This window comes from Fundulus heteroclitus, chromosome 6 (assembly GCF_011125445.2).
Source record: "Fundulus heteroclitus isolate FHET01 chromosome 6, MU-UCD_Fhet_4.1, whole genome shotgun sequence".
NCBI classification, from domain to species: Eukaryota; Metazoa; Chordata; class Actinopteri; order Cyprinodontiformes; family Fundulidae; genus Fundulus; species Fundulus heteroclitus.
Window position 1 is genome coordinate 6,685,107 of NC_046366.1, and position 19,279 is coordinate 6,704,385.

At 39.9% G+C, this 19,279-nt stretch overlaps 1 protein-coding gene across 1 annotated transcript in view; it reads left to right on the forward strand.

Moving 5' to 3' along the window:
- The window catches only part of slc1a7a (solute carrier family 1 member 7a), a 56,634-nt gene that overhangs the window by 15,504 nt on the left and 21,851 nt on the right, over positions 1–19,279 (forward strand). Inside the window, exon 3 of the mRNA XM_012861087.3 lies at positions 19,044–19,259. Coding sequence (XP_012716541.2) covers positions 19,044–19,259 — 216 coding nt within the window. The remainder of the gene's footprint in view (positions 1–19,043; positions 19,260–19,279) is intronic.

Below are 19,279 nucleotides of genomic sequence, written 5' to 3' on the forward strand. Positions count from 1 at the left end.
CTCTGTTCAACCCATCATCCGAAAACACAAAGCATATGCAAATCTACCAAGCGATGGTGGTGAACAAGGACCAGAGCAGACAGAACATTGTGGAGAGGTGCGAGGCAGGGATGGGTTCTGAAACAGAATCCCATCTTACAGCTACATGGGATTCATTACCAAGAAAGAGCCACTGCACTACTACAAATGACAAGCTGGGAAAGCCTGAACTAGGGAGCAGCTCACACCCACAGCTTAGATGAGAATATCAGTTGACATGACGTTATAAGTCATGCACTCCATAGATCTAGTCTTTATAGACAAGTGGCAAGAAGAAAGCCATTGTTGAAAGAAAACTATCAGAAGGTTCTCAGGTCAGATGAGACCAGAATGTAACTTTTTTTTATTATGTGCTACGCTATGTGGGAGATGATTGCACATGGCCCTGACCACACCTGATGGAGGTGGAAGCACATTGCTGTGACGTTTCGACAGCAAAGAGCTGTCAAGAGTTAATAACAAAAGGAATTACGGTGAGTTCTAGGCCATCTGGGAAGATAAAAATCCAGGTGGAGGCTGATAAAGACAGGAGGCTGGGGTGGAGCAAGACAACAGCCCTAAACCCTCAGCCAGAGCTACTGTGGAATGGTTTTAATCAAAGGTTGCTCTAGGCTCAAACTCCACGCTGAAATCAAATTGATCATTTTTGGCCAAACTCCAAAAACTGATGCTCCCAAACTCTCCTTCCCAACTGTGATCTGGCAGTCTCTAAACTATTGACTCAGGGTTGCCGAATACAAATGCGTGCCACACTATTCAGATGTTTTACTCTTAAAGTAAAATATCTTAAGAATAATTTTAGAAAAAACATTTTTCCTTCCACTTAACAATTATGCACTATACATTGGTTTATCACATGCAATTTCAACAAAATACATTCAAGTTTTTGGTTTAACATGACTTATATTATGTTGCAGAGTTGCAAAGTAGTCTTCTAACTTTTTAAAGCTTCAGGGAAAGAAAAGTAACAGAGAGGGCTTCAGAGCAGCCAAAGCAGTCAGGGGTAAAAATACCAAATAACTCTGCAAAACCATGTTGCCGCAATAATATGAGATTCCGTGAACATCCAGCACGTAATTTTTCTTTCTAATTCTAATCCCTTTGTTGTGCTGGGCCTCCCGGGGTCTTTGTGCATGTCTGAATGATGATTAGGGTGGATGAGAAGCACAGACCTGTTGAGATTGTTCCTCTGCTCAATTACGTTTTGAAAAATACAGGATTAAAAAGTAATGTTTCTCTGAATGCGTATCGTGTGCCGGTTTCACGTGCATTTAATGCACAGGACAGCCTGCAAGACTCTCCGGTTTGATTATTCGGAGTCCAAAGCTCTTAGTTGCCTGCATGAGATCAGTGGTGTCTATCACATGCACACTCAAAACAAATCATGCAGGCGCATGGGTAACATGCAGACTGCTTTTTGCAATAAGCTACTTACAATCTATGCAAAAGCAAAGACTGGATGAGAAGTTAATCCCTCCCCCATCTCTCCCTCCCTCTCTCTCCCTGCCTCTCGCTGTCTGTCTCCCTCTTTGTCTTTATATCTGTCTGTTGCTATTTATGCACATGTCATTTAAATACTTGTAGTTTTTCCAACGTTGTGGAGCTCTGAAAAGAAACAGACCGGAGCATTGGTGTTCTACACATTGATGCATAGTTATCCATTCCCCCTAGTGTCATTCTTTTTCATCTGGTTGTTACTTTAGGGCATTTTTTTTGTGCCAAACATGGATCATGCGATAGAAAGAGACATTAACTACAACTAATCTAAAGCAGCCTCAGCAGGCAGCGGTGGGGGCAGCAACAGCAAGTTCAACAAATCAGTCCAACACATGGAAATGTATAAGCAATCAGGGTGATTATTTAACTCAACAAGTTGGAGCTGATGCTTTGAGTCTGCAGCGCTCCTAATGTCCCCTGTGCCTGCCAGCTTCATGATAGAGGCAATGAGGCATAATCAGGCTGGAAGGCGTTTCCGGTTTATGCAAAGTTGTTGTGCTTCGGCTAATCAGCCCACTCCACTTTGAGATTTATTTATGGAACATGTGTGAATATATCATTTTGTCAGACAACATGCATGCCAGTCCAGCTGCAGGCCCAGAAAGACGGAGGATATTCACCTTCTCTCCTCTGGAGGAGCATCCTGCTGGGATCCACAGACCGGCTGCTTGACATGATGCGCAGTACAGTAGGGCTTATCCAGGGGTGAATATCCTCTCTGGCCCTACGACATGTCTGTCCCCGTTTTCCCAATGCCATCTGTGCACCGACCAAAGCGGAAACCAGATTATCCAATGAATGTGTTATGCTGAATCAATGGCCACCATGCTTGGAGCCTTCTCATGCTTTCATTTTGCATGGAAGGCCTTTAAAAATTGTGTTTTGACATAGACAATTACTGAAAATAAATTAACAATAATGAGGTTTATTTTATATATATATATATATATATATATATATATATATATATATATATATATATATATATATATATATATATACACACACACACATATATACACATACACACACACACATAGATAGATAGATAGATAGATAGATAGATAGATAGATAGATAGATAGATAGATAGATAGATAGATAGATAGATAGATAGATAGATAGATAGATAGATAGATAGATAGATAGATAGATAGATAGATAGATAGATAGATAGATAGATAGATAGATAGATAGATAGATAGATAGATAGATAGAGAGTCATATTATGACTGACTTTATATATAGATATAAAGTCAGTCATAATATGACCTCCAGCAGACAGGGCCGTAAAGTCAGCATTGGGCTGGCCAGAGGTTGCCCCTCTTCCTGCCAAAAATATCTCACCACCACTGATTGCATTTCAATACAGATTTGGTGGAATCTGTGAGAGTGCAATTAAGTTTAATAGAATGAAGAGCATCAGTTGATAATAGGTTATTATTTGTTGAGATTTATTGCTGAACAAACACAAGCTCAAACACAACAAAGATTAAACTTGTGGTATCAGATTGTAACTATGTTATCAAGCAGTGAATATTATGGTTTGCACTTTGGCAAAGTAAACTCTCAAATTCCTTTAAATCTTAAATTAAAATGTTAAATATTTTTGTTTACCCATGCAGAATATGTCAAATCCAATTTAGTAGCATTCACATTCTCAATAAATAATTCTGGTGTGTTTATATCTATGGCCTGTCTTAAAAGTCAAGCATTTATTCGCCTCTCCTACTCGGCGCGCTCAGAGGAGCTGTGGATGGCCCTCAGTAGTGGCTGTCAAAAAGAACCTTTGGAGGTTTTTACTGTTGTGGACAAATAAAAACACAGGAAAGCACCATTTCACATGGAGTTACTGTATTCACTAGTAAAATGACACTGAACCTTTGAGCAAATGAAAAACAGCTCCACTTTGTCCCGTTTTCTGTCTCTCCTATTTGGAGCAGCTGTGGGCAGCGTCGCCCCTCAGTAGCGGCTAACAGGGAGAGAAACAAGGAATCTACAGAACCTATGGAGTTTATTTTGCTGTTGTTGATAAAAAAAAATGACGTAGCAAAGCATTGGAGTATTCACTACTGAAGCTAGACTTCAGGAAAAACATGAAAAATAATGCAAAAATGAAGCGCAACAGCAACAAGGCATGAAAACGATCCCATGTTCAGCCTTTTACCTCTGTCCTAATTTAAAGATTGTTTAGTCTTAACAGCGCTGTTTAGGTCTGTGAATCTGAAATAATATAAGGTGTATGCAAAACAAAGGATTTTTGGTTTTGATACATTTTTGCTCATGAATATTCCTCAGGAAAACAAAACTCGTCATGATCATCTGGGTCAGTCTCCTCTGTACAGTCAGGCCTTTTTGATGTTTTTGGGGTTTTGCATCAAACAAATAGAACATGTGAAAACAGAATAAAAATATGCATTTTTCTAACAGCTAATTTTAGGGAGTCCTGGTTCTTTATTGCACTACCCAAAATTGTTACATTTCATTTATTGTACTTTATTTATTTCCTTGTTTTAATCCTTCTTAAAATCTGCTGTCTGTTAATTTTCCCAATAGGCATTACAAAGACCGACAGATAGATAAATAGGTACTAGAGATGAAGGTTATCGATTAATAAGTTAATATAAAGTTCATTGATCTTATCGGTTGACTAACAATTAATTGATAAGTGGCCATTTTCTTAAAAAACCTAGTTTTCTCTAGTATCAAATTTAAAAGAAATTTAAAACAGGCACATCATTGTATTTTAACAGCTTATTGTGCTCCGTGTATTAAATGCTGACTGAATACACAAAAATTGGGAAATTGTTTGCGTAATCCCCTTGTAACGATTACGCACATGGTGAACCTGATAATTCATTTAAGAGTTTTATTTAAAACAGGTGATGGTGGCAGACGGGAGAGGCAGGGCAGGGCAGGAGACCAGGTGAATATTGACTTAACCAAGTAATGCAGGCAGGTGATGTTTGGCAGAACCAGACTTGACCAGGAGATGCAGGTAGTGTCTGATTTGACCAGGCGATGCATGCAAAACCAGGCTTGATGAGAAGCTGCATCATGAGTTTCCCAGTGAGGCAGAGCAAGACACAGAGAATCCAGGAGAAACCTTTACCAGGCGGTGTGCAAAAGCACTAGTAAAACAAACTAGTGAGGACAGGCGAGAGCAGGTCCAAGGAATAAACAGGCAGCGCGACAAGAAGACACTGGGGAACGACACATGCAGGCAGCGGGACAAGACGAGACGTTCTGGCAGGGAGATGATGATTGAGGCAGGTACATGTAGACAGAGCAACAGGTGGAATAACTTGAAGATGATTGGTATCAGCAGGTGGATCTGATTATGGCGCTGACTGGTGGCTGGGAGGGGACTGAGCTGAGTGCAGCATGGAGTGAATGGAGATAATCAGTCCAGAGTAGTCCCAACACAAACAAAAACCCAAAATCATGACACCCCCTGCTTTTCTTTCATCACATCCTTGCCTTCTGAGCAAATCTGTGAATTTTGGTTGAGAAGCAAACTCTGCTCCGCCAGGCAGCCTGGCCAAATGAGAGCTATTTAGCTGACACCGGACTCCGCTTGGACTGCTTCATGTGGTGTCCACCATTCTTTTTTTTCTTTTAATCAAGAAGGAATAAATAAATACTGTATTAATGTTCTCATTCTCTCTGTGTGGTTGGGGGGGGGGGGGGTACCACAAAGCATTTGCACTTAGGGCACGCAAATGGCTAGCACCGCCCCTGAGTTAATGTTATTTTGACTAGAGCACAATGCCTTGATTTTATTTAAGTTTTTTAATGTGATACAATATTTATTTGTGTGACTAAATATTTGCAAGACTGTCCTACTAAAATAGTGGTGTTATAAAAACACCCTGTGCCCTTGTAATCAGTTTTGTAAAGGGATTAAATATCCAATTCCCATTCATACATGCTTTTTACTAAAACTGCAGCAGAAGCTCACTGATGACCTCAATCAAGTTTACTTCACTCAATTTGATGAAAAAATACTTCACAGCTGGTTTGGATTGTATTTCCCATTTTTTTTTTTTTGCCGCCAGCTTTTTTTCAATAGCTCTGTTTAAAAACAAGGTTAAATCAGGCCGAACACACAGCTGTCTTTATATTTTACATTAACCTGTTCTGAAATCCCCAATCCCTCCTTATTGATCACTGTATTCCCATGACCTTTTAGTTGATCCAGAGGTGTAACAACATGTTGATCATCGAACAAAAGCAATATCTGTCTGAAAAGAATTATAATGATGGCTTTGGAACTCCACGTAGCCACTTGTTCTCTCCATTCTTTCAAATACAGCCACAGTTAAAGAATGCAGAAAACCTTCTCAGAAATAATGCATTGACAAGTCACCTATGAAGTCACAACTGAACCCATAATGACATCTACAGCACAGCAGGTGTCATATTTTCCTGTTAAGATCAGTGTTTGTGATGCAGCGATAAGAAAGATACTGGGGAAACAGTCCTTGGTGGGAAAGCTCCATTTTGTGCATCTCACATTTGACAACAAACATAATGATGATCCTCAATACATTTGGGAAGTTTTGGAGTGGCCTAGTCAAAGTCCGGGCTTCAATTTGACTGAACAGGCATGCTATGCACTTAAAAGGTCTGCCGTGCTAGGTATGGTTGGGTAAATTAGCACATGGGATTAGAGACCTAGAAGTAAGCACATCCACATGGATCGTAGTTTTCGCCTTGCTTTCATTAACCAAAAACCTCATAAAATCAAGTTATATCAAACTAACAAAGACAAAGGTGTTTCATAAGACTAAAGTAGCACCAAGTGCCCTCAAAATCTTTTAAGCATAATGTTTATTTGTTAATTAGGCACATATGGTTAAGACGAAAACCCCACATGGTTAGACACCCTAATGCCAAAGGTAAACTACTTCTCCTGGTCTAGACCTTCTTATCATTAATTGAAATCTTTCTCGTTGAGACCCCCTAACCCCTGCACTTAAAATGAACCCCTTTCCCCCTGCAATCCTCTCCAGCTCATATTGGCTGATTTTGGGGAACCTCGCTACTCTGCAAAGGACGTTCATTTCAGCTGCTTGTAAACAGACGTGTTATCCTGCATTAGAGTTTGCGTCATGTGTTTCTGTATGGGTCCTGTTGCCAGGCAACTATTGAAAGTGTCATCTCTGTTGACTGTTGAGATAGGCATGAAGCCCGCCTTGCAAACCTAGTAAGCCTACATGAACAACTGGCTACAACAGCAAAAAGTGACAAGGAGACAAAAAAATAGTAGAATTAGATGTATTGATGTAAGTGAGGAACCTGCCCAAGGCTCTCACCCAGGGCCTAAAGATTTAAACCATATGCTAAGGCTTATATAAAAAGGGATCATAGCGTGGTTTCAGGTTGCTTCGAGACCTTTTGTAAAAAAACAGCTTGCAAAGAGAATTCTTACCACCATACTACTCCTATGCTTCCTAGGGATTCCTATAGATCTGTGGACAAATAAACCAAGTTCACATTGTGTTGGTGAAACTAGCTTAGCAAATCAAAGGTAAGGTAAATGGTCACATTTCTTCAACATTAACTCCACCGGAGCTAAAAGTCACTTTAGCTGGCTTTAACAGGGTTTCTTAGCTGAGAATAGCCATTCTTGGTATAACTTTGGAGTCAGTGGAACTATACTTCAAAGGGACATGTGCTTTTCAATGCCTTCCTTTTCCCATTGAAATGTTATCCAGTTGTGGTCTATATAAAGTGCAACTGCAATGCTGTGGTCTGAATGCCTCGGTGTTGTTGACCCACAGCCCCTCTTTGTGTGGTCTCTTTAAATCTAAACGAGGCACTTCACACTCTGCCCCCCCCTCCAGGTGGCAAAGCGTTCCACCCATCCTGTTCGGCTGAAGGACATGTAATGAATTGTGTTGGTTAATACATCCGAAAACTGAAGATTTTCACTTATCCACTTGTAGCTTCGGCGACCTTGAGCTTGGACAACAAAATTTAACCAAAAACATTGAAAGAGCAGATTTGCAAAATTGTTAAGCAGGAAATCCATAACCTTATTTAGAACTTCAGCAGTAAGTACTGTGAAATTATTATTCTAAAAACATAACACATGAAAAATGTGAACCAAACAGAATGTAAAAATACCTAATCTTCTAATTTTCTGCATTCTCAGAGACTCAAAATGCACAAATGTATTTAAGTGCCAAAAAAAAGTGGATTTTGCAACATATTTCCCCCTTTATTATAGTTCAGATTACTTGAAGTGAGCTTCTTTTAAACAAACAGTATCTTACCTGCCCTCTTTTACTCTTCAGTTTGATGGGACTGGTTTTTCACGTATCAGCCGTGCCTCAGCCTAGCTTAAAGCATATTTCTGCAACTTTAAACAAGTCCACAGCAGTTTAAAGTAACACTACTGTTTAAACCTCTGAGTTTCCCTGAGGTTTATGATGAAATGTTTACTCTACCAACCTGTTTTGATTACTGCACTCTTGGCCTTCTCACGATCACGAGGTTGGTCACCTGAAATGGTTTTCCAACAGTCTTGAAGGAGTTCCCAGAGGTAGTAATAAAAGACAGACCTTTGAATGACAAGGCGAGTCCAAACTCTTGACTGGTAGTGTATGTACTGTACAATGAAAATTTTGGTAGGTCACAGTCAGTAGCAACGACCTTCCGAAGTAAAATTGCATTGCAAAGCCGGACATGTTGAGCAGATCCAGAAAAAGGCTACAATTTATTGACAAAGGTAGTCAGTGTAAAAGATAAACATAGTGACTTTCAGTCGCTCTAATATTTTATATATGTTTTTTAAAGGCTTTCATTATTTAGCAGATAGTTACTCAGTCCAGATTCATGTTCAGGTTTTGTTTGACAGTACACAATTTTCATTACGCAGGTTACTGTTATGGACCATGAAAATGTCTTGTTTGCATTTAACTACAGATGTCTGTATTATAACCATTTAATACACACAAGACAGAGGCTAAGGGGTTAGTAAAATTGTATTTACATTATACTGTGACCTTTTGAAACAAGAGTTGTTTTAACATGGTAGATGTCTGCTTTTGTCTTAAGCCCTGCTTTAAAAAGCTGTAGCTACTATAAGTAAACTCTTTCATGAAAGAGAAGTGTAAACCGTGCTCTCATTGTGGGCTCAGAAGTTGGATTTGCAGAGTTCACTGTTGAAAGTATATCATGAATGATCTTTAAAGTAAGAGTTCTGAACAGAAAAGTGAGTTTATTTTAAAATATGGCCGCCATGCATGTAGAACATAGTTATAGTGGCCCATGAAAACGGTTTATCAGCTCTTCAAACCGCGATTGGTTGTACCTCTCTCTAGCAGTGGCACACATGGTGTTGTAAAAATATGTATTTGTTTACACTTTTTCTGTGTTTGAACATATAAAGAATAGAGAGAAATATATTGTTTGCCTCGTGTCGCTAGTAATAGGAGTTTGCAAATAGACAAAAAGCAGTGTTTTTTCCTGCTAGAAAACACTCAACTCAGGCGTGACATAAATGACAAACAACCATGTATGCACACAGTCCTGTTTTATGACAGTGGGAGGAAGCTGGAGTACCCGGAGAGAAGGCATGCATTCAGAGGGAGAACATGCAAACTCCATGCAGAAAGACCCCAGGCTGGGATTCAAACCTAGGACCATATTCCTGCATGGAAATCATGCCACCAACTGTGCAGTTATTACATAGTCATATACATTTTAAAAATCATGTTTTGTCTTGCAAAAGACGTATTTTATCTCAACACGGGCTCCTAACAACGATATGGTGATAAATTTGAGTTATTTTGATAATTTTTTTTCAGCAGGCCGTGTGATAGACCTTATCTCTGCAGCCCAAAGATCACCTATTTTATGCTCTAAAAACTTGTCATAGACTTTTCTAGCCAAGCTTTACGGGGAGAATTCCCCTATAGCTCCAGCTCCAGCCCTTGGTCCTGATCAGCAGAGAAAAGTAAATCTACAGCTAAGACCTCAGCTGCATGATTCATACAGCAATTGGTTTGCTTGGTAGGTCAGGAAGCAGAGTTGGATGAACAAGAGGTTTATTGAAAATTGGTTTTCTTAATCTCAGCGTACAGAGAGACCGGATAAACAGCATGAGAATTCCTCTTCCTGACTCAGCCCGCTGCTCAGAAACCTGCCGTTCCCCCAGCGAAGGTCGAAGAACATCTGATAAACAAGGACAAAAACGGAGCCAGAATTAAACTTGATCTATCTTCCCCAAAAGCGGAACACACTTATTTTATTGATGGGCACGAAGCAACCAGGTTTGCGTCAGGAGGGGAGTGTGTCATGAGGCTCTTTACTCCATTATGCTATTATGTCAATTTTAATGAATGCTGGCAAAACCTGAAATAGACTGTATTCAAACAGTAGTCTTTTCCACGAGGGTGTTTTTGTGGACTGCCGTACTTCTTTGTACGAGGTTTGTGATGAGTCACAGTGTGGCATAGACCTGTTTGAAAAGGCAATAGCTACATGGTTTTCATCACCTAATGATGACATACAGTGGATGTGAGTGAGGCCCCTTCAGCTGTGGGAACTCCTGTGAATTTCCCCATCTGATAAATTGTTACGGTGTTCCAACTAGGAACCTGAAATAAAACCGCGAGACCAAATTTAGAAGCAGGCACTAAGTAGAGCGTTCGTGTGACCTATAATTATCAGAGCTGCTAAAGCAAAGGCCAGGGGTGTCAAGGCTGGATGTCAAGGATGACCCTCTTCCAAGGAGCGGCGGCTGTCTCTCTTTCATCTGGATGTGGGATTACTCTAATGCTCTTGCTCGGCAAAGGTGGAGCAGGGAGGGCTCTAAGCTCCATATGGCCCTGAACTCTTGTGGCAGATCGGCCGTGCATGTGCCCCGCACGGCGCGGTCAAGGAGGCTGGCCGTGGCAGGTGACACGCTGTAATCCCGCCCGGCTTCAGGGCTCCCGGCTGCAGGTATTCTTGGTCACAGAGCCTTGCCAAAGGAATTAGGATATTTGAACGTATTTGGTGATATAAGATTGTGAAAGGGAAATTATAACTGTTTTTTTGTGGTAAATGCGCTCACCGTTTGTCCCGGTGTGAAACCCAGTCCAAAGTCACATAATTACCGTCCACCTATTTGCAGTTTGATCTCCATATAAATAAGTAAATACAGCTGTTATGGGGGGTCACGATCCTCAGTCCTTTGCCTATTTCTAGATTTCTGGGGGTCGTGCAGCCTGTAAGTCTTTCACTTTCTAGTGTTGTCTATTTAGTCTGCAGATTCAGCCTCCTCCTTCTTGTTTCTTATCTTAGTTTAGTGTTCTGATGATTATGGATTTTGTTAGTTCATTCTTGTTTCTGTAAAATCTTTATTTTCTGCCTGCTTGTCATCTGTCTTCAGTTCAGACAATTGTGGGCTCATTTAGTCATAGAGGCTCTCTGTTGTGGTTTTCATACTCTTGTTTGGTTCTGTTTTCCTCCTGTCTCTGTCACATCATTGTCCTCCCTCGTCTAAGTCACCGTCATGTCGGCCACCTGTTAACGTCTCTCCCCTGCCTTCTCCTCTGTTTCCTCCCCTATACTGCTGGTGTCCTCTCCCTCCTTAGCAGATTCTCTGCTGCCACTGCTCTCGTCTGCTGCTTGTCATGTTCCCATCCCTGTTTTGCCAATAAATTATAATTTGCAGGGAATTTTGGCTATTTTTAGAGGGTGTGTTAAAAACAGCTCTCTTGGCTCCCAAGCGAGTGTGTCTTAAAATCAATAATCAAAAAATCAACCATAACTGTAACAACCAGAAGGTGAACGTGACTTGCTGTCAAAAGTGCACACATCCCTGATAAAGTGCCAGGTTTTTACCCCTGAAAGGGAAAAGCCCACACAGCGAGTCATGTGTCTCCCTCTCACCCTGTCTTCTGCTCCTTCTTCTTCTTCTCTCACCCCAGCTATCTTCATGGCGGTGTGGGAGGAAAATCAGACTCTGATTAAGCATTACAAACTTGTTTCCAAAATCAATTTGACATAATTACAATAATGTGTTCTTAGCTTGTGCAGTTCGGGGGAAAAACAAACAATTCTGTAGATGAAAATAAAGAAAGGAATAAAAAAAAACACCAATAACCTGGTTGCAAAGACAATCACTTTGTTGGAGCACGTTTGGATTCATTTTCCACAATCAGTCTTCTGGTTTTTACACCTCACATAAATTATAACATGACTTAGATTTGATTTGACATAACGTATCAGACAGACGCAAACTAAAGTTCAGCTCATATGCTTTCTTGACACTCATTTGCATACTTTAGCTAAATCCACAGTTTGTAGACTGGTTAGAAATATTTAAAGCGTACCTAGTACAAATGTACCACAGTGTGTGGTATCACATACATCGTGGTACCATGAGAGCAGCCACAAACACCTGTGAGTCAAGAAAATAGTATATAAATAAGTACATAAAGAAAGATACTAGATTTTTACCAATAGGCATTTTAAATGAAAATTTGACTGCATGTAAGTGAGTTTTAATCTGTCTTAATATTTGGATTTTGTAGCTTGAAGCTGATTATACATCCCTGTGTATGTATTGGGTCAGTCTGCCTTGTGTTGCGTTGACATGATGACGCTTGCTGTGATTTTTAACACCATGAGTTGAAATGTTCAGACAAAATCTAATGTATGTAGAACCTGCTTAGTAGGATCGGGTCACAGCGAGGACCAGATGACTTTTATTATGATCAAATGCGCAAAAGTTCATACATTTGACTTCACATTCAGACTGTGCATAGTGCTGTGCTGTTGATGCTGTTGGGCTCAGTGAGGTAATTAGGAGGACATGAATGCAGCAATTCGTTAATTAACTTTGGTTCATAATTCTCCACTTTATTCACTGCCGGGGGGCTACACTGCCTCTCATTAGTTGATCCGCTGCTCCACCTTTTCTTGCCCCCCTTTATTTGGTTAAAAAGTTAATATGTCACCTGTGCTCGATAGAAATCTGATCCAGATCATTTGGGTGTGTTACGTCACATTTTACGGCTGCGTTGGTCGCCTCAGTCTGACCTACAGCAGAACGGTGGAGTTTTTCTGCCGGAGCTTATCTTACCCGGCCAGGCTGAGGGAGAGTGCCATGGCTGTTGCCGCTGCCCCTCTTGTTGTCCAGAATACCAGAGGGCGAAAAGGTTATTCTCACAATCTGTGCATCAATCTATGATTATATGTAAATCCTGTCTGATCCTAACGTTCAGCCCAGGACATTTTAATTGTGTCTGGATGATACAGCAAGTCATCATGTTCAATTCTGTGTTTTATATGAGCAGTGTTGACAATGATTTTGCTGTTGGCTGCGTTCGAGTGACAGCCAAACCCCGGAGTTCTGAAAGAATGAGAACGTTTTAGCCCGAAATGTAAAACGCAAAACTTAAATGATGAAAAAAATTGTTTTAAACCTCCAAAAGGCAAAATTCTGTCAAAAAGTATTTGCCTCGTAACAAATTTCTTCTGTTTTCGTTCTTTAAACTTCAATGTTTCGGATAATCACAAAACTTAATGTCAGACTGGAGAACCAGAACAATAAGTAATTATTTATTTATTTAGGAAGGAAAGCTCTCCAAACCGATCAGGCCCTGTGTGAAAAGATGGATGCCAGCCTTGTTAAATCAGAAGTCACCAGGGTTTACCACATTTTTGGTTCAATTCCCCAAGCCACACTCAGGGCCTAATTACTGCCCGACCTGTGGAATCAAGAAATCACCTAAACAGAAACAATCGGACCACCTGAGCAAGGCTAAAAGATTTCACGGAGCAACAAATCATGCCCTGATCCAAAGAAATTAAAGAACAAACGAGAAAGCTATGTTTTACACTTTGTCAGAATCAAATATTTATTTGAGCATTGCAAAGTCTCAACTCGAGGTACATTTCTTAGGCAACTTTTCATTGTAGCAACCCTTCCCAGACTGATTGACGGTAATAATTGCTACGTTAAGGTCATCCTTGATGTTGTCTAAACTGCCAAAGCTCCTGCTTTTAAGAAGAGGTGGTCACATCTATTGATGACAAATTAATCAGATGCATTTAGCAGTTAACTACATTTCTGCTGAAATGCTATGGAAGCAGCGATGGTACAACCAAAATTCAAGTAAAGCCAGGTCAATATTTAATATACGTCACTGAGACTAGATAGAAATTTACTTATGTTCATCAGGGCTAACAAATATGCTTTAGCAATCTTGTTTTAATTGTTTATCTGGATGTTCCATGTGACTGGCCCAAATATCACAGGTCATCACTGAATGGATCACAGGCGGACACAACATGGATAAAACGTTCTGAGCGTTCCAGGACAGCACAGCTAACAGATACGGAGCAAGCTTTTGTAGAATGGGCTTTGGGAGTCAATAAGTGTTTTCTTCTTTAAGAGCACGTTGAACAGTTTTTACATAATACACAGCAGACAAAGCTTAAACAGAGTGATACACAACATCTGGAGGTTAGAATCAGCTGATCTCCCGTGAATGACATCACCACAGTCTAAGACAGAGGAGGAAATAGATTAGGACCAGTTAGGACTGGTTTTCTTGTAAAGAGAGAATGCAATTACTGTATCAGTATTGAAAATTTAATATAGTAGATTGAACTCCTCTCAACTGAAAGGATACCTCTACTTTTAAAATGAATGTTCCTACATTTGTAAACAACAACCATCAGGTCTTAAAACAATTTAGAGCCAGATTTAAATCATGGAAGCATCATGAAGAGTAATTAATGATGTCTGTAGACTTTGAACGGGAGAATAAATGAAGTCTTTATACTGTGTCATCAGTATAAAGACTTCATTTTGCACCTTTCTAATGAAGGTTTAATATACAGTGCCTTGCAAATGTATTTACCCCTTGGCTTTTAACCTATTTAGTTACATTCCAACATGTAACTTAAATCTTTTAAATCTCATTTTATGTGATGGATCTACACAACATAGTCAAACTTGATAATATGAAAGAAGAAAAAAAAATTTTTTAATTAAAAACTGAAAATTGCCATATAGCCCGCGTCCTCACTAAGACTAAGAAAGTAGAGCACATCACACCAGTTCTAAAGTCCTTACACTGGCTCCCTGTATCTCAGAGAATAGACTTTAAAATACTTCTGTTAGTCTAAAAAAATATAAAATGGTTTAGCACCTAAATACATCACGGACTTGTTATCAGTGTATCAACCATCCAGACCACTCAGGTCTTCTGGCTCCAGCCTGCTCTGCATACCTAGAACCAGAACCAAACACGGAGAAGCAGCATTTAGTTCCTATGCTCCACTTATCTGGAACAAACTTCCAGAAAACTGTAAAAGTGCTCAAAGCCTGAGTTCCTTTAAATTAAGATTAATAACACATTTGTTTAGGACTAATTGTTCTAGTTAAACTGTTTTACTGAAACATCACTAGTTCAACTTTGTAGTCCAGCTGTTTTTAATGTTCTATTTTTGTTTCTACATTTTATTCCTACTTGCTTTTATTTGGTTTTATTTTCCTATATTTTAATCATGTAAAGCACTTTGCATTGTCTCTGTACTAAATTGTGCTATATAAATAAATTTGCCTTGCCTTGCCTTGCCTTGCCTTGTAGCCTGCATCACAAAAAAAAGTTCTGGGCATGTTCCATGAATGAAACTGTGCACACACTCTTTAATTCCAGGCAACAAATCATGAAAAAGTTGCCAACTGAGTGAATATATTTGCAGCAGTAGGATGTTACCAGTGGGGTGACAGTGACACAAAGAGCTAGGAGTTTGTCCACCCAACAGGTGGGTTGCCGGTTCAAGCCCCTGTTATGAGCACAATGCAGAATTTTCAGAACTATGAGGAGATTGTGGTTTGTTATGAATTATCTGATGCATCATTGTTGCATTTCTTTAACAATAATTATCTATCTTCAGTGGTAATTGGACCTGAATGACTGACATTGCTTTCAGTACTGATGTTTCTATGTTGGAAAAATGTCAGTGTAGAAGCTAGTTACGCTGTGATAAGGTTACATATTTGCCTTTGATTGGTGTGTAACCTCCTTACTCTGTGAAAACCCATAAAGTCCTGACCCAGTGAACATATTCATGAGAATACTTGCCAAGTGGAAGCAGATTATGCTCTGATGGATAGATAATCTTGTCACACCAGCTCAACAGACGGCGCATGGATACAGTTGTGGACAAATTTGGTGGGACCCTCCCACAAAAAAACAGATGTATCTTTGGAATAACTTGGAACTAACATAAGTTTTATGGTACCTTTGCTGTTTAATCCATGTTGCCAATAAATCAGGCTTCGCTTGTCATTATTGCTTCAGCTGAATATTACGTAGAGTTGAAACAATTGCAGCTAGAAGGTCCTGGGTTCAATTTCCAGCCTGGGGTATGTCTGCTTTGAGTTTGCATATGTGGGTTCTTTCTGGTTACTGTGACTTTCCCCCCAAAACCAATCCAAAACCATGACTGTTGGGTTAACTAGTCTCTCCACATTTCCCTACGTGTGAGTGTGTGCATGCATGCTAGGCCTGTGTGTCTTTCTGTTTCTTTGTGATGGACTGGTGATGGGTGTACCCTGCCTTTTGCCCAATAACCGTGGAAGATAGGCTGCATATACTTTGGTCCATTGTCATCTGGTCAAGCTGTGTTAGATTTGACTGGTAGTCTTTCCACACTTTAATTTTTTTCCAGATCTTTTTGTTAAAAGGGTTTTTGCATCTTTTTTTAGCCTGTAAATAGAGGAGCTCTCCTTGGTTTAAATGTTTGTTTTTTTGTTTGTTTGTTTGTTTTTTTTAAATAAGAATCAGCGTTATTAGGCCATGATTATGTGCACAATCAAGGAATTTCACTTTGGTTTCAACATATATAGCGTTACAGACATTTGGTATACAATATAAAAACAGAATGTTTTTATTTTTTTATGTAGAAAGAAAGAAAAGGGGGAGGTTATGAGTTGTAGACGTACAGTACACTTACAAGGGCTTAAACAATTAATCGAATTAATAGTAATTAATTGATTACTGAAATAATTGCCAACTAATTTATTAATTGAATCAAATTAACTGGAGTCCACAGACTTTCTAATATGTAATTTGCTGAAAGAGCCACTCACTCAGAGCAGTAATTAAGCTAGGACTATACTATCTATCTATCTATCTATCTATCTATCTATCTATCTATCTATCTATCTATCTATCTATCTATCTATCTATCTATCTATCTATCTATCTATCTATCTGTCTGTCTGTCTGTCTGTCTGTCTGTCTGTCTGTCTGTCTGTCTGTCTGTCTGTCTGTCTGTCCTTCCTAAGATGTAAACCCATCTATGTTTGTAAATATGCTTTACACAGAACTCTTCAAGTGGTATAGTTTAAGGCTTCATCTGGTTGTGTAATAAAAAAATCCCTTTTTTGCTGTTTGATTATTAATCAGTTAATCAAAAAATAGTACAGAGATTAAACAATTGGCTAAATAATGGTTGCAGTCCTATTTATAATTGTCTACTGTTTTGCCAAGCATGGATAGGTAGAAAAGTACCCCTAATGCCTATTCTGTTCCTCAGCATTGTAGCTGGCATGTTGTGTTCATCAGGTTGACAGTCTGGGGGGCAAAACTGTCTCTGTGGCCTCTGGATTTTGCAAATATCATCCTGTAGGGTCAGCCTGAAGGTAAATGTCTGTGTGCAGTCTGTGTGCAGGATGTGTGGGGTCTACAGAGATGATGGCGGTCTTTTTCCTGACCCTAGACCTGTACAAGTCCCTGACAGTCTTGAGAGAGTTAGGCCCCCGGTGGTTCTGACTGCAGCAGTGGACCACCTGATACACTTCCTGTCTGTATGCCAACTCGTCACCATCAGTCAGGTTTCCTTGCTCACCACAGTACTAAGACTGCACTTGTCCAGGTGTTCAATGAAACTCCGGACAAATTAAGACCGTAGAAGAATCACAGTGCTGGTATTATTGGACCTCAGCAAAGCAATCGACACTGTTCATCATGGTTTATTACTGGACTGACTGGAGAACTGCGTGGATCTGTCTTGACCGCTTTGAGCCTCTCTTGAAAGGCAGATAATCATGTGTGTCAGTAGCTAACTTTACATCAGAGCAGATAAAACTCACTTGTGGGGTTGCCAAAGGTTCCATATTGGAGCCCCTCCTATTTAATATCTACCTGCTCCCCCTGCCTCAAATTATAACAAGATGAATTGGATAACTGTGTAGGTGCTGAGTAGATGCATTCAAGAGATGAATGTGTGGATGTGCCATCAGTTTCTTCAGTTGAAAACAAAACTTAAGTCGCTATTTTTGACCAAATGAGGAGCAATCAAGAGTCTTCAGGTATTACAGCAGGAAACCTGAGATATGTGTGTAGTGATGGAGCTTAACATTCAGAGGCACATATAGACAATTACAAAGTCGGCCTTCTATCACCTGATTAAAGGACCAATGTCCAAGCAATACCTTGAAAAACTCATTCTTGCCTATATCGTTAGTCAAATTGAGTATTGCAACTGTGTTTTCACAGGTCTGCCAAAAATGTCAATCAGACAGCCTCAGGTTGATCTAGAACGCTACTCCAACCGTCCTCACTAAGACTAAGAAAGTAGAGAACATCACTCCAGTTCTAAAGTACTTACACTGACTCCCTGTATCTCACAGAATAGACTTTAAAATACTTCTGTTAGTTCATAAATCCATGAATGGCTTAGCACCTAAATACATCACAGACTTGTTATCAGTGTATCAACCCTTCAGACCACTCAGGTCTTCTGGCTCAGGTTTACTCTGCAGACCTAGAACCAGAACTAAACACAAAGAAGCAGCATTTAGGTTTAGGTTTAGCACTTATGTTCCACTTATCTGGAACAATCTGCCTAAAAACTGAAAGAATGCTACCCAAAGTCCTTTTAAATCAAGGTTAGAAACCTTAACTAAAACGTAATTTATTTCAGTCTGTAGTCCAACTTTTCTTTCCTTTCTTTCATTATTCCAATTCAATATATACTTCTTTTTATGTTTTGATCATGTAAAGGACTTTGTACTGTCATGTTGCTGAAATGTGCTATACAAATAAATCTAACTTGCTTTGCCTTTCAAAGAGGCACATTCAGTTTTGTTAAGTGCTGCAATCATTTCTAAGTTGCACAGTCAGACGCTGAAAGTGGTTATGAAAGGCCTGCCTTTAGGAACGCATCAAGTATGTAGCATAATTATGGTGGAAATGTAACGTTGTTAAATACCAGCATGTGTGAACGGTTTTGTCACAGGACACAATGAGTTAGTTGAACATTTCAAACATAACTGAGCTTTCTTGCTTCTGCTTATCTCTCTTTGCAGGAAAACTCATTTTATTTCAAAGTATTCTCTTTGACAGTGAAGAAAAAAGTGCATAGCTCCTGGGAAAGCAGTTTATTCCAAGCTTGCCATGTGTAATAACTTTCTCCTCTTTTCTGTTTCCCTCTCTCTCTTTCTCTCTTGACCTTTTGTGCCCCCGTTTTCCCCCTGCACTTCAGTTTGATGTCAGGTCTGGCTGCCCTGGACGCCAAGTGCTCAAGTCGCTTGGGCATCATGACCATTTCCTACTACTTGTGGACCACCTTTGTTGCCGTGGTAGTAGGCATCCTCATGGTTTACATCATACATCCGGGCGGTGCCGCCCAGAAGGAGGACTCTGAGGACAGCAAGAAGCCGATGACCAGTTCTGCCGATGCTCTGCTGGACCTCATACGGTAAAAGGCTGTCATCGTGA